This window comes from Triturus cristatus, chromosome 9 (assembly GCF_964204655.1).
Source record: "Triturus cristatus chromosome 9, aTriCri1.1, whole genome shotgun sequence".
Taxonomy (NCBI): Eukaryota; Metazoa; Chordata; class Amphibia; order Caudata; family Salamandridae; genus Triturus; species Triturus cristatus.
The window spans coordinates 2472339-2486436 of NC_140592.1; the positions used below are offsets into that span (position 1 = coordinate 2472339).

Below are 14098 nucleotides of genomic sequence, written 5' to 3' on the forward strand. Positions count from 1 at the left end.
TATAGTCTACTGGCTGCCGACCCGGAGTTCGAAACCAAATAGAGCTGAAAGGAACTGTAACAGAAATCTGGGAGACTCCAGCAAGAAGAAGGCAATGTTGAAAACTGCAAGCAAGCGTTGAATGTGTTCACTAAGCAGAGTAAATGTCCTCTGCTTCTGAACCATAATCTAACTAACCCAAGTGGACAAAAAACCCTACAGCAGATTATGAAGTCGGTTTTGGCACTCCACCGCGAGGCCTCCTTGTGGCACCCAGCAAGGTTGAAGATGAAAAGATGCGAGGCCGTGCATGTCTTCACCATGGTGGATACTATTTAGGCATTCCTGGATGTGGTGCGCACCGAGGATGACCTGGCTATTCAGCACTGGCCCAAAGACAAACAGACTTTACATTATCTTACTTACTGATCTCTAGACATTACTTAAATTTCATCTGGGGATGACAAAGACTCTTGTTATGTACCCCAACCTTGGCCTAAGTAGCAAAACTACCTTCCACCTACATTTGTCCTATCTTGCTTTGCATAACGGTTCTAGCACTGACCTTTTACCCAGTTATGTGCTGAATAAATGTCTGTATTTAGAAGTAGTAAAACTGGGTGGGACCCAGGTCTTCTATGATCCACGCCAAAATAATGGAGACTGATATGGTATCACGGAACATAATGGCCAGTATGGCAGTAATAAGATTCTGGCAGCGCATGAGCACTGGGGAGGGGCAAAGCGCATCCCAATGGTGTAAAAATGAAAAACAGCAAAGAGAATTGAAGTGGGCAAAGGGGGGCAGAATGTTTTTAGAAAAAACCTGTAGGGATATGGGAGTCAAGTTGTGCCTGCAGAATTTACAAATGGAGAATGCCAGGAGTGAGCTTAGGGAATTAGGCAAGGAACTGTCCCGAGACTACAATCAACAGTATCTCATGGGGAAAAAAAACCCAGTTTATTTCATGTTTAACTCATGGCAAAAAGAACAATAATTCCCGTATATGGATGTATTACCCAACTGTTGGCTTAGAAGTGAATCGTTAAGGTTAAGGGTCGGAATTTACCCCTGCTATACCAATGATAAGACAAGAGTGGCCAGGATTGATTCTGGGGGGAATGCACATGTGATATAGGCACTAAAAGCGACATTTTGCACATATTATTGGACTGTGTAAAGGTTCTGACTGAACGGAAAATATTTTTTTACGCACAATTTTTTTTAATATGGTATTAAAAACAGTGTACAAGCTGTGGAACTTTTAATCAGAATGCGTTTCTTGGATATAGCATGTGCTATTGGAAGGCTTAAGTCCAAAAAGTTTTTATGTGTATATAGATCAGGGATTTTTAGGCACTTTAAAATGACAGGTATTATTTCTATATCATGGTAATGATTACGACACAAATAAGGGGTGTATTTTAAAGATACCTTGGCTTTTATATGATTTTATTTAATGGATTGTTTATTTCATAATTTTATGTAGATCACTTAAGTGAATGTACGTATAAAAAGGTGAGTGATTTATATATGATATGTGGTTAAGGACCTAAGGTCTAAATCATGGGTACTTGCAAACATTTTCCCGGGGGGCAAAAAGTTTGGTCTTTGGTGTGACAGAGGGCTGTACTGATGCCAGCAGGTTTGTATTGGGGTGATTGGGGGGCATAAAGTGAGTCTAGGGAAAGTGAAGCATGTACATCTAGTAGCTGAGCTGAACTGCACAACGTGGAACCAGAAAACCTAGGATGAATCCCCACTTGAACAAATTGTGTGATCCTGGGCAACGGTTTCATTTCATTTTTCATATAAGAGGATCTAAAAAAATATGACCTCAAGATGCATGCTGTACAAAACCTTCTCCTGTGCTTGGATGTAATCACTAATGGCACTGTGTCACGGTTAGGGGAGGGGGAGGGAGCATGAAAGTTTCTAAGTTCATGTTTGGAAACTATCACTTGATAAAAGTACTTCTGAATGCACTGCTATAATCTGATTTACTAAGTTAAAATGGTTCTGCAGGTGAATGAAATACACTTTTTGAATTCTGAAGAGACTAATGATGTTTTTACAAGTTTGCTGTCTTTAAAACTTAAGTGTTCCTAAAGTTGAGGGGTGCAGTACACCCTAGTTACTTCTTTTCTTTAACTGCAATTAACCTTTAAATAAATGCTTGCTGCTTATTTAACTTTTTTTTAATGTTAGTGCTGATGTGGGTATACAGCAGCCCAGTGCTGCTGTTGCCCTGGGGGCCGCATGTAGTGGTCAGGGGGAAGCGCATACTAGCCCCAGGCCGTGCTTCGAGTAACACTGGTCTAAATAAACATTTCTTTTACTGACTGAAAAAAATCTTAATATTGCTTGGAGAGTGAATTTGTAAGATAAAAACTATTTCTATACCACAACAATCTGGTTTTAACACAGAGAGGACGCTTGCTGGAAGGTGCTCTTGGTGAATGTACGCACTGGCTCATCTCAGGGCACTGCAACAGCAGAAGATCAAAAGCACTGCCTGGTCTCCTGAAACAGCAGTCTAAACACCCACCCTCAGGGAGTTTAAAACCTGAGACATAAGTCAAGGGAGTAAGTAACCTTACCAAGTGAGATCAGGGCCTGGTGAATTTCCTTCATCACGTTCCTGTAGAGTTCCTTCTGCCAATCCTGCAGAAGCTTCCACTCCTCTTCAGAGAAACAGGCAGATGCATCGTGGAAGGCAGCTGGCGCCTGCCAGAGAAAATATTCAACATAAAGAAAATGGTGTAATACATACAGTTGGTGCCACATAGGCTAATATGAAGTTAAGAAAAGGCATGTTCCCTAAACTGTTAATTTGATCCTGCATGGTAATTTGCTACGTATTCTTCTGCCATCAAGTAATAACATCATGGCAACGAAAATCTGGAATCATAAGTGCATGAATGAAGCTCACCCATCAGGATCAACGTGTGATGTGAGGTCATTACCCAGTCTGAAAGTTTCGGAATCCAGTCGTGCGGTATGGACTGGGTAACTGCATCGCAAACCTATTCCGAGCTGTTAATAATCAATGTTCCACTGAACACTTAAGAGGATAGACACTTAAGGAAAGTTGTACTTTCAGTGATCTGAGATTTTCATAAGGGGCACTGGATTTTCAGTTGAATCATTACGTATTGTGCGTTGTTTCTTTCTGACTAGAAGTCCCCTCGCTTCAGGGATCACAACATTTTTCAACCGCAAACATACAAATATTACTGACGTTTATTGAAACCGATTAGGATATATTGGAGTCAGATTTGAGCAGCTTCCCTCATTTTTGGGAGGAAACTAGGGCTAACTAATTCACATATCACCTTCACTCACTTGAAACGAATGTCCACTTCCAGGCGAACCAATGAACACGATGTGGGGCACGTCTCAGAATATGACAATTACACTTAAGAACCGTCTAGATTTCATGACTTGGTGAATATAGGGCTAGTTGTAGGAAGCCTTCTTGAGGTCCCAAACAGTCCGATTCACAGAATCAGGCAGTTTGCGAAAACAAAAAGGCATCAAATGTACAAAACCCAAACTGCCGTTTGGTATCCCATTACCAACTTGTAGTTTGGGTTTGTGAATCGGTATTTGGAAGGGGCATCCCTTCCAAAGACTGATTCAATTGGTGTTAACAGATGTTTTGAGACTGAAATGCAGCCTCAAGGCATTTGCACTTCACTGCCAACTCAAAGTTGGTGTTAACCCATTCACAAATCTGAATGGGTCCCTAAGGGATTCCTTACAAAGGACTACTGCCTGCTCTTAAAAAAATGAAAGTTACAGGTTTCATTTTTTTCTTTTTAAATGCATTTCATTTTCCTTTAAGGAAAACGGGTTCTGTTTAGAAAAAGAAAAAAAAAAAAGATTGCTTATTTTAAAGCATGGCATGTGGTCAGCTGAACCAAGCAGGCCACCACCCCTGTGATGGCAGCGAACTACAGGATCTCTTCTTGACCCTTTCTTCAGGTCAAATCTACACTTGTTGATTATATGAGTTCTCTTTATTCTCTCTTTTATCTTATTCATATTTATAGATTTTTCTGCGGACTCTACTAACCATGAGGAATTTCTTTTGGTCCTAGATAGTCGGCCTTTCATAATCTCAAATGGAGAACAGTCCGTCATGTCATTAGTAGTAATCCTATACTTCCACACAGCCTTCAACACTTGTGTTTTCCACTTATCACTTTCCACACCTGCAATTTGTATAGCGCCTTTGAGCACCCTATTGAACCTTTCAATAATACCATTTCCACTTGGATTGTACAAAGAAGTTGTGCAATGTGTAATCCCTATTCTCTGCAAAGAATTCTTCGCCTTATTTGACAAAAATTGCACTCCATTATCAGTGATGATGCGCATAGGCAAACCCTCTTCGGTGAAAAATTAATCCAGGAAGGATAGCACCATATCTGTGTGTACGCTCTCCACAAATTTTATGACCTGCATTTTGAGAATACATCAATATATTTACACTTGGGACCAACTGGCCCCATAATATCCATCACAATGGTTTCCCATGGGTTATTAGGAATGGAATGCTCTTCCTTCTTCACCGACTGTTTGGTTTTAACAATGCCACTGTGCCCCTCATGGCCATTCCTCACTATGGTACACCTAAGCCCTACAGGAGGGATCTCTCCATCACCTCTCCAAATAGTACCATTGACCTGTGACAATTCATTCCTTATTTCCAAAACACCTGCAAAATGTCATCTTTCAAATATTCTTCGTTCCAAACTTCTTTTTAATAGGCAAAGCGCCTTCATCGTGAACTAGAGCAATGTGAAAATCATCCCACTCATCCCGAATATTCCCTATTATAGGTATAGGCAATCCGGATAAAAAAAAAATCAAAAAAAAATCAGCCATAATCTTGTCCCTTCCTGGTACACACACTACTTTATTTATAAAGTCTTGTAGCCTCACAGATATTCTAGCAATCCTCGCAGGAGCTTTAATCATTCCTTCTGTAGTAAGTAAAGGTACTAAAGGCTTATGATCACTCCTGATGTCACACTGTTTACCCCATATGAAAGGACTGAAGTGCTCTAATGCCCAAACGTAAGCCAAAGTCTCCCTCTCAATGGTAGAATACTTCTCAGTAGGAGACAATGTCCAGGAAGCATACGCTATGATGGACTCACCGCCGTTCTCAATTTTCTGTGCTAGTATGGCACCCAACCCCTTGGAACTGGCATCCGCTGGGACGACACAAGTAAGCGGAGGGTCAAATCCACTCAATGAAGCAGCTATCGCTATTTTCACATCCTGAAACTCTTTTTCACATTCAGCATCCAATAAAAACGTATTCTTGTTTTTTAGGAATTGCCTAATATAGAAAGTCCTGCATGAGAAATTCTGCATGTACTTAAAGTAAAACTCAGTTAAACAAAGAAATGACCTCACATCATCTTTAGAAACTGGGGAAGGAGCTCAACGAATGGCCTCAACTAAATCAGGTTTGGGTTATATTCTTTCCTCACATAAGACATGTCCTAAATATGTAACTGAAGAGACAGCAAACTTGCATTTTGAGTGTTTCACTGTTAATGCTTTGACACATAACGTTTTCAACAACTTCTCTAAGGTGTTATCATGCTCTGCTTTGTTGTTTCCAAAAATAAGGATATCATCCTGGAAACAAACAGTATTCTTACAATCCCCAAACAGATCATGCATAATGCGCTGGAATACAGCTGCCGCTGAAGCGAGTCCAAATGGCATTCTCTTAAAATTGATAACAGCCAAATGTTTTGATGAAAGCAGTATAACTTTTGCAACAGTCATGCAGTGCGATCTGGTGGTAGGCAGCCGACAGATCAATGCCTGAAAAGAATTTGGCTTTGCCCACCATAACGAACATTTCAGTAATACGAGCGAACATTTCAGCAATACGTGGTAGGGGAAACTAATCAATAACAATATTATTGTCATGGTGGCGCAAGTCGATGCATAATCTAATATTGCCATTAGTTCACCTTGCGATCATAATGAGACACCCACTCTGAAGATTCAATATTTTCAATAATGTCTTCCTTTAATAATTTTTTAAGCTCTCTTTCCACCTCATTTCTCACCACTATGGGAAGGTTCCTTGATTTATAAAGTTTTTCCTTTAAAATAATTTTTGGTTTGAAATTGTTTAGTTCTCCAATACCATCCCTAAAAACCTCGGGGAACTTTTTTTAACATTTCCTCCCCACAACCATTGCAATCATCAACCACCTTAACAGGATCTGGACTATTAGGGTTTAATATGATGTCAAGTTTCTGTTGCTCGAACCAACCCAAGACTGAAGGTCCTTGTTTAGACACATACAGTTTTGCAACACAGTTACGGGTTTTGAATCTAAAAAGCAGTGTACGGAAACCAATTGTTTCTACTCTCTCACCCAAATACCCCTCTGGATGAATACCTGGCATGTCTAGGTTGGCTCCCAGCCTCTCAACAAACTTGGATGTCCATATATTCTCATTGACAATGGGATAGGAAGACCCAGAATCTGCATACATTTGAATCTCCAATTGTCATGTCACAAACAGGTTTAATCAAAACATTATCGATATTCAAAATAACTGGTGAAGATTCCTTAATGTTTAGTACAAACAAATTGTTTTCCTCAATGCCATGACACTCAAAAATCGCCCTCGCTATTATTGCCATCTACCACGCACTTGACCCTATTGTTTTTGCATTTTTTGCACACTTTAGCAAAATGTCCAATCACACCACACACAGAACACTTTTGCTTATTAGCTGGACACAATTTGCTGTCAGCAAGATGAAAGGAAAATGCTACTTACCAGTATGCATCTGGTCTTGGCATGTAGAGCTGCAGATCCACACACTAAGCATAGATCGCCATCTGGTTTTGGGCCCAGATGTTTGCACTTGTTTTTGTCTTGGAAAAGTCTTTGGAAGTCACAAGATGGGTGACTCCTCCTTTGGATGATAGTGCGCATGGGCATCGGCTCGATCTTCAGATTATTTTTCGCAAGCAGGGAAATGATGGAGCTTTGTGAGAAACAGAAAAGATGCCCATGTATGCTGTATCTAATTAAGATAATACTGGAACAGATAAAAGTAGCCGGGGAGGTGGGTGGGCGTGTGTGGATCTGCAGCTCTACATGCCAAGAATAGATGCATACTGGTAAGTAGCATTTTCCGTTCGAGGCATATGAGCTGCAGATCACACACTAAGCATAGATTGTATAGCAGTACCCCTCCTTAGCGGTGACCACCAGTATCTGTTGCAGTAGTTTGAAATAATGTTTTGAGTACAGCCTGGTCCACACTAGCTTGCTGTTTTGATTGCACATTTACACAACAGTGCTTTGTGAATGTGTGTGGTGTAGACCATGTAGCTGCTTTGCAGATGTCATGTAAGGGAATGTTCCCTAAAAATGCCATTGAAGCCCCTATCTTTCGGGTAGAGTGGGCTTTAGGGGGAATTGATAATGTACGTTTTGCTTTGTGATAGCAAATCTGTATGCATTTGACAATCCACCTTGCTATCCCAGATTTTGATATGGGGTTGCCTTTATGTGGTGGTGAGAAGGATACGAAAAGTTGTTTTGTCTTGCGAAAAGGTTTTGTTCTCTTAATGTAATAAAGCAGTGCTCTTTTGACATCTAGAGTGTGGAGAGCTCTCTCTGTGACTGTTTGAGGTTGCAAGAAGAACATTGGCAACTATACAGACTGATGGAGGTGGAAGGGAGAAATAACCTTAGGGAGGAATTTAGGATTAGCCCGTAGAACAACCTTATTATGATGTATTTGTAAAAAAGGTTCCTGAATGGTTAGTGCTTGAAGCTCACTAACTCTTCTAAGAGAAGTGGTGGCAACTAAAAAAGCAACTTTCCATGTTAAAAATTGTACCTCCCATTTATGTAGAGGTTCAAATGGAGGACCCATTAGTCTTGTGAGAACTATGTTTAAATTCCACACAGGTGAGGGTGGAACTCTGGGAGGAATTATTCTTTGAGGCCTTCCATAAAGGTTTTGATGGCAGGCTCTCTAAAATGTGATAAGTGTAGCCTATTTTATAAATAGGCTGCTATGGCAGCGAGGTGCAACCTGATAGATGCATAAGCCAAGTTACACCTTTGGAGATGTAGCAGGTAACCTATGATGTGTTGGATAGACACATCTAGGGGATTGATGGTCTTGTTATGACAATATATAACAAATCTTTTCCACTTGGCTGCATAGCAGGCTCTAGTGGTGGGACGTCTAGCCTCTTTAACAATAGTTTAAGGTAACCGAATTCTAAGACCTCAGGAGCCAGATAGCAAGGTTGAGCTGAGCTGGATCCAGGTGTCTGGTCTCTCCACGGTTCTGGGTTAAGAGGCATGGGGAGAGGTGTAGTTTTTAATGTGGAACCACAGATAGTTCCAGTAATGTGGTGTACCACAGTTGTCTGGCCCAAGTTGGAGCAACTAGAATGAGAGTCAGTGAGTGTTGCCGTAGCTTTCGCACCACCAGTGGAATGAGTGGGAGAGGCGGAAAAGCGTACGCAAATCTGCCTGACCAATTCATCCATATCGCATTGCCTTTGGACAATGGGTGTGGGAATCTGGCGGTGAAGCTTGGGCATTTGGCGTTTTCGTGTGTGGCGAAGAGGTCTATGTGTGGTTGGCCCCACATTTGAAAAAATGGTTGAAGAACTTGTGGCTGAAGTTCCCACTCGTGAATCTGTTGCGTTTGACAGCTTAACAGATCGGATATTTTGTTTTGTACTCGCAGGACATGTTGGGCTAGGAGAAAAATGTTCTGCTGTATAGCCCATCTCCATATGCTTTGTGCTAGTTGAGAGAGCTGTAGAGAATGTGTCCCGTCTTGTTTCTGTATGTAGTAAATAGCTGTCATGTTGTCCATGTGGACTAGGACAGCCTTGCCTGATGTTTGCTTCTGGAATGCCTTTGGGGCTAGGAATATGGCTAGTAACTCCAGGTGGTTGATGTGGAGTAATTTCTGTTGAGGAGTCCACCTGGCCTGCATGGTGTGATGTAAAAGATGAGCTCCCCAGCCGGAGAGCGGTGCGTCCGCTGTGAGGACAATCTGTGAAACTGGCTCTAGGAACGGGCGTCCTTTGGAAAGGTTTTTGGTGGTCCACTACTGCAGAGAGCGATGAGTGCGACCGTCTTCCAACACCAGATCTGTTAACTGACCTTGAGCCTGGTTCCATTGGCGTGCTAGGCACTCTTGGAGAGTACGCATCTGGAGTCTTGCGTGAGGCACTATGAATATGCAAGAGGCCATCATCCCTACGAGTTGCATGAACACTCGAGCTGGAAGAGAGTGTTGAGGCTGAAATTTGGTTATGAGGGTGTGCATGCTTGCTATCCTGGCAGAACTGGGATAAACAAGCGCTTTTGAGGTGTCTATTGTGGCACCTAGGTACTGTTGATGTGGGACGGTTGTAGATGAGACTTTATTTATTTTATTTATTTATTTTGAAAGTTTTATAGAGCGCGAACAAGATCCTTGCGGATATCAGAGCGCTATACATAACAACTGGCTGTAAGTAGAACAAACAAGAATATGCAAGTAAACAATCATATAAAACAATAATTAGTGCACATATAGTAGGAGGATTAAAGCATGGTGCTGTCTATTATAACAGGAGCTAAAGAACTCAGGTCTGAGGAGATAGTGCTCATGTAAATTTTGCCATAAGAAACGCTTTAACTTCTTTTTTGAAAGAGGCGGAGGAGGCATTCCGTCTGGTTTCAGGGGGAAGAGTGTTCCAAATTCTGGGCGCCATCCCTGAGAAGGATCGATTATAAGTTTTCTTATTGTTGAACCTTTGAGGTTTCAGTAAAAGGTTTTCAGCACTCCTGGAAGACCTTAGACCATCAGAGAGTGTCAATTTCTGCGCGAGGTAGCTGGGAGAACTGTGGTGTAAGGCTTTATGAGTCATGCACGCCACTTTTAGGTAGATTCTAGCTTCAAATGGAAGCCAGTACAAGGATTTTAAGTCCGGGGTAATGTGTGCAGATCTTTTCGAGCCAGTGATGAGTCTTGCTGCAGCGTTGATGGACGCTCTTAAGGGTGCTGTAGCAGCTTTTGGTAGGCCACACAGGGAGACACTTCCGTAATCCACACAAGGGATAACTAGAGCTTGTACAGCCAAGTTAAGGTCCTCGACTGGCAGGAAGGGTTTCAGCTTCCTTAGGGTACTTATCTGGAAATTAGCTCTCTTTGTAGCATTACTGATGTGTTTTTTCATCATGAGGTTGTTGTCGAGAGTGATCCCCAAGGATTTTGCTGAGTCCACGATAGTTGGTTGTACGTTGAAAGCAGTGAGCTGTTTGATCAAGTCGTGCATTAAGGGGATCTTGGCAGGTGGTGCAATGAGGAGGAATTCTGTTTTCAGTGCGTTCAACTTGAGATGATTTTCTGATAACCAAGACTGGGTGATCTTGAGTGTGGAGTTGAGCATATTAATGTCTTCTATGGAGTTGATCTTGAGGTATAGTTGTGTGTCATTCGCATACATATGAAATTGAACATTGGATGTTTGCAGGATTTCAGTGAGCGGTTCCATGAACAAGTTAAATAAGGATGGTGAAAGTGCGGACCCTTGCGGCACCCCAAGAGTTACAGGAGAGGAATTGGAGGAATTGGTTTACTGTAAACCCCAAGTCGTGGAGCAGTTGAATAGTGGCATGAGTGTGGTGTACACACTGACTGTATGAGCTGGCTTTTATGAGCCAGTCGTCTAGATATGGGAAATGTAGGAAGGTGGATATCTCACTATGGTTACCCCCAATTTTTTGCCTAGTGTCTAGCTGGTTTTTCGACCAGGGCATTGGTGTATCTAAGGCCTACCAGGGGCTGAAGCATGTATTGTGCCACCCCTGGCCTGGCCTAGCAATTTGACACAACTGGCTGATCACTCAGCTGGGGTAAGTTGGTGTAACCACCTCTTACTTAGGTGTAGTATACCTATACCTAACCTTAAATGGGACACATGTTAACCTATAAGTCACTCCTATGGCAGGCCTTAACAATCCTGAAGGCAGAGTGCTTGGTTCCATGTGAGATGGTGCTCTGGCATGAGCTGAGCCTGTCTGCAGTGGTCGGAACAACTTCCTTCTACCGTTTCCAGATATCGCCATACCATATACTCTTAAGTGCATTATGAATCTCGCGGTTAAATGCTATCTTTCAAAACATGTCGAGTAAGGTGTCATACGAAATGGAATACTAACCCCTCGCCAATTCTGGCGACGGGGTTAGCATTCCACCCTTCTAGAGGGACACGACATGTACAGTACCTGAAACCCGGGTAAAATCAGACATAGCCTCAGCTCCACAAAATGGATGCTGCCACCACAGACACAAGTCTGCCCTCCTGCTGCTGGGAGTCCTTCCAGCTTGGGAGACGTGGACAAAGGGTTTCCTGCCAGGAGAGGTGCGTGCACCACCCCAGACAGGATTTTGTGTATTTGTCAGGTAGGGCTTGAATAGAATCAGACATGCCTGAGGCTCACAAGGAGCCTCGGTGCATATGCCAGTTCAAACCGGTCCTGGGGCACACCAGCCCCGGACCTGGGGCGAGCTGGACAAAGGATTGGGGGTGTAACCACCCCCCTTCCTGGTCCCACCCTTAGGGAGGGACCTAGCAGGTAGTCCGGCCCCTAGAATCCGTTTAAAGGTAGGAGCTGTGTCCTAAGACTTCAGACATCCTGGAATCAACTTACTACATAGAAGAAGACGGGAACTTCGACGCTCTGCTGCACAGAGGACAGAAGGAAATCTCCCCTATGGTCAGGGAGTGACCATCTTGCTAACACAAGCACCAACCAGCTACTCGACGTCTGCTTTGCCGCCGCCTCCTGCCGGAGCCCGAGCCCAGAGCCCGACAAGACCTGGACCTCCAGACCTCTCACTGCCCGATCCACAGTCCCTGAGAAGAAGGAACCCGTGGCGGCACCGAGACACGTGGAGCCAGCCATCTTGAAAGACCCACGACAAGCTGCAAGCGCGACAACAGAGGCTCCCTCCAAGTTGTGCTTTGGGTCCTGACAAGCCCAACATCCGAGCAGCATCTGCACCCAAGGTGAGCCCTCCAGCATCTCCACGATCTGCGTGGGGCCCCTCTGCACTTTGCATCTCGACGCGCCTGCCCGGTCCCTGGCCCGTTGGCTAGTGGCCATTTTGGCGACGAACCTTGAATATTACGACGCTGGTCTGGTTGCTCCAGACTGGCCCTTGCTCCCCTCCAAAGGAGCAGCCCCTCTGACCTTGCTGGTCAGAGTAATCAGCTTTCTTCATTCTTCACGACTTCTGCTTTTGCCAAGGCTTGTTTGCTTCCTTCGAGTCGCCGACACCGCCGACAGCGAGAGCCTGCGTGGGACAGCTCGTGAATCGACTCCTGGACGTCGACCTTCAGGGACCACGTGGCTGCGGAGACAAGCTACACCTCATCACCTGTTTGCACCCGACATCGCCTGGTACCTACCTGGTGCCACGCCGGTCACTGGCTAGTGACTGTGAACACTGTCCTCTCTGCTTTCAGGTCTTCTACAACTCCGATCCACCCTTGGATCCACCGCATCTCTTCTGGGCCGACCGCCTGCAGCATCTTTGTCATCAGGCTCCATTGAACAGATAGACGAAACCCGACGCACTTCGAGACCTATGCACCCGCTTCCTGTGGGTGAGGTAAAGCTGGCACTCCGGTGCCCAAGTGTAGAGAAACATCTCTAGTGTCTGTGTTATAAGTCTTAAGTTCGTAGTCCATCCAGAAGACCCTTCTAGCAGTAACTTTTGAACTTTTACGCACCCATTGAAAACCTATGGGAGCCCGCGTGTAACTTTCCTCACTGCACACGCGACCCGTGGACCTCCTGGTCACTAACCAACGTTAGCTCCTTGTAGGCCCAGCGATTCTAGAGGCCCTAGGCCTTTTCCCTTTCTTAGTCGTGGTACTTATACCACTATTTTAGTATATGGTTTGAGTGGCCACCAGGGCCCATCCATATAAAGTGCAACTTCTGTATATTGTGATACTTTCTTGTTTAACGATTTGTGCTCCTGTGCTCATAAAGAGTCTAGGGGATACTTTGAGTAATAAATACATATATATTTTGAATATATATCTGTGTGGTGTCCTTTCATTGGTATAAAAGGGGGTTACATATGGTAAAACAGCCTGCTTAACACGCTTTAACGAGTTTAGCCTCAAAGACTGCTTAGCCTACGCTACCACTAGGGCAGCTAGTCCGAAAAGGTTGACTTACAACCACACCATAAGGGTTGCTTGGCATGGTACAAGGTGGTCACTTTAATTAGTGAACATCATATACCAGGCCAACTTCTCACATTGGTGAGCAGCGGTTGGATTTGAGCTTGCTGTGTTTTACCTCTGTAATCTCTTTGTTACCAATTGAAAGATCATACAGGTACCTTTAGGTACATATAAAACAAGATTAGATATACTTAAGTTCTACTGAACTTAGTTGTTGTAGAGCAAAGGGAGTTGCACACCCTGACTACAACTACTAGATAGGTTTAGTAGGTAAACCCAAGTGTAGGTAGATTGCAACACATCCACCCACACTTAAGAGCAATGGCTGGGGCAGAGGGGTCCAATGTACCCATCTCTGTCGAGAGTGACCCCCAGAGGGCACCAACCATCTTTGCTACCCTAAATCAAAATGAGCTCAGGCAGTTGGCAAATATCAGGGGCCTTAAACAGCCCAGGAACCCTACCTCTGCTGAACTCAGAGAACTCTTACAAGCTGATGAAGATCAGAGAGCTCTCAAGAAAGCCTCCCAGTTAGACCCCTTAGGGACAGGAACAGGAGGCCCTCCTTCTGAAGATGCCAATGAAGTACCCCTTTCCCACAGTCGCCCCTTAGTTGAGAATCTGACTACAGATGATGAGAATCAGCATAGGGACAGGGATGACAAAGGGGGTGAATCTGACAGTAGCAGCAGTTCAGATGGGGGAGATAGCCCTGTGCCAGGTGCCAGACCTGGCTCAGCTAACTTAAGGCTACTGGGGACTGATAATGGATTCACCCCATTGGATCTCCCTAGTGGACTTAACCAGGGGTTTGGGAGGCAGAGGAATCACTCAG

At 43.9% G+C, this 14098-nt stretch overlaps 1 protein-coding gene and 1 long non-coding RNA gene across 4 annotated transcripts in view; one reads left to right on the forward strand and one right to left on the reverse strand.

Moving 5' to 3' along the window:
* LOC146797218 (uncharacterized) overlaps positions 1 to 14098 on the reverse strand; it is a 445928-nt gene that overhangs the window by 380504 nt on the left and 51326 nt on the right. Inside the window, exon 2 of the mRNA XM_085624170.1 lies at positions 2581 to 2707. Coding sequence (XP_085480296.1) covers positions 2581 to 2707 — 127 coding nt within the window. The remainder of the gene's footprint in view (positions 1 to 2580; positions 2708 to 14098) is intronic.
* The window catches only part of LOC146797220 (uncharacterized), a 167487-nt gene that overhangs the window by 39673 nt on the left and 113716 nt on the right, over positions 1 to 14098 (forward strand). The window lies entirely within an intron of this gene.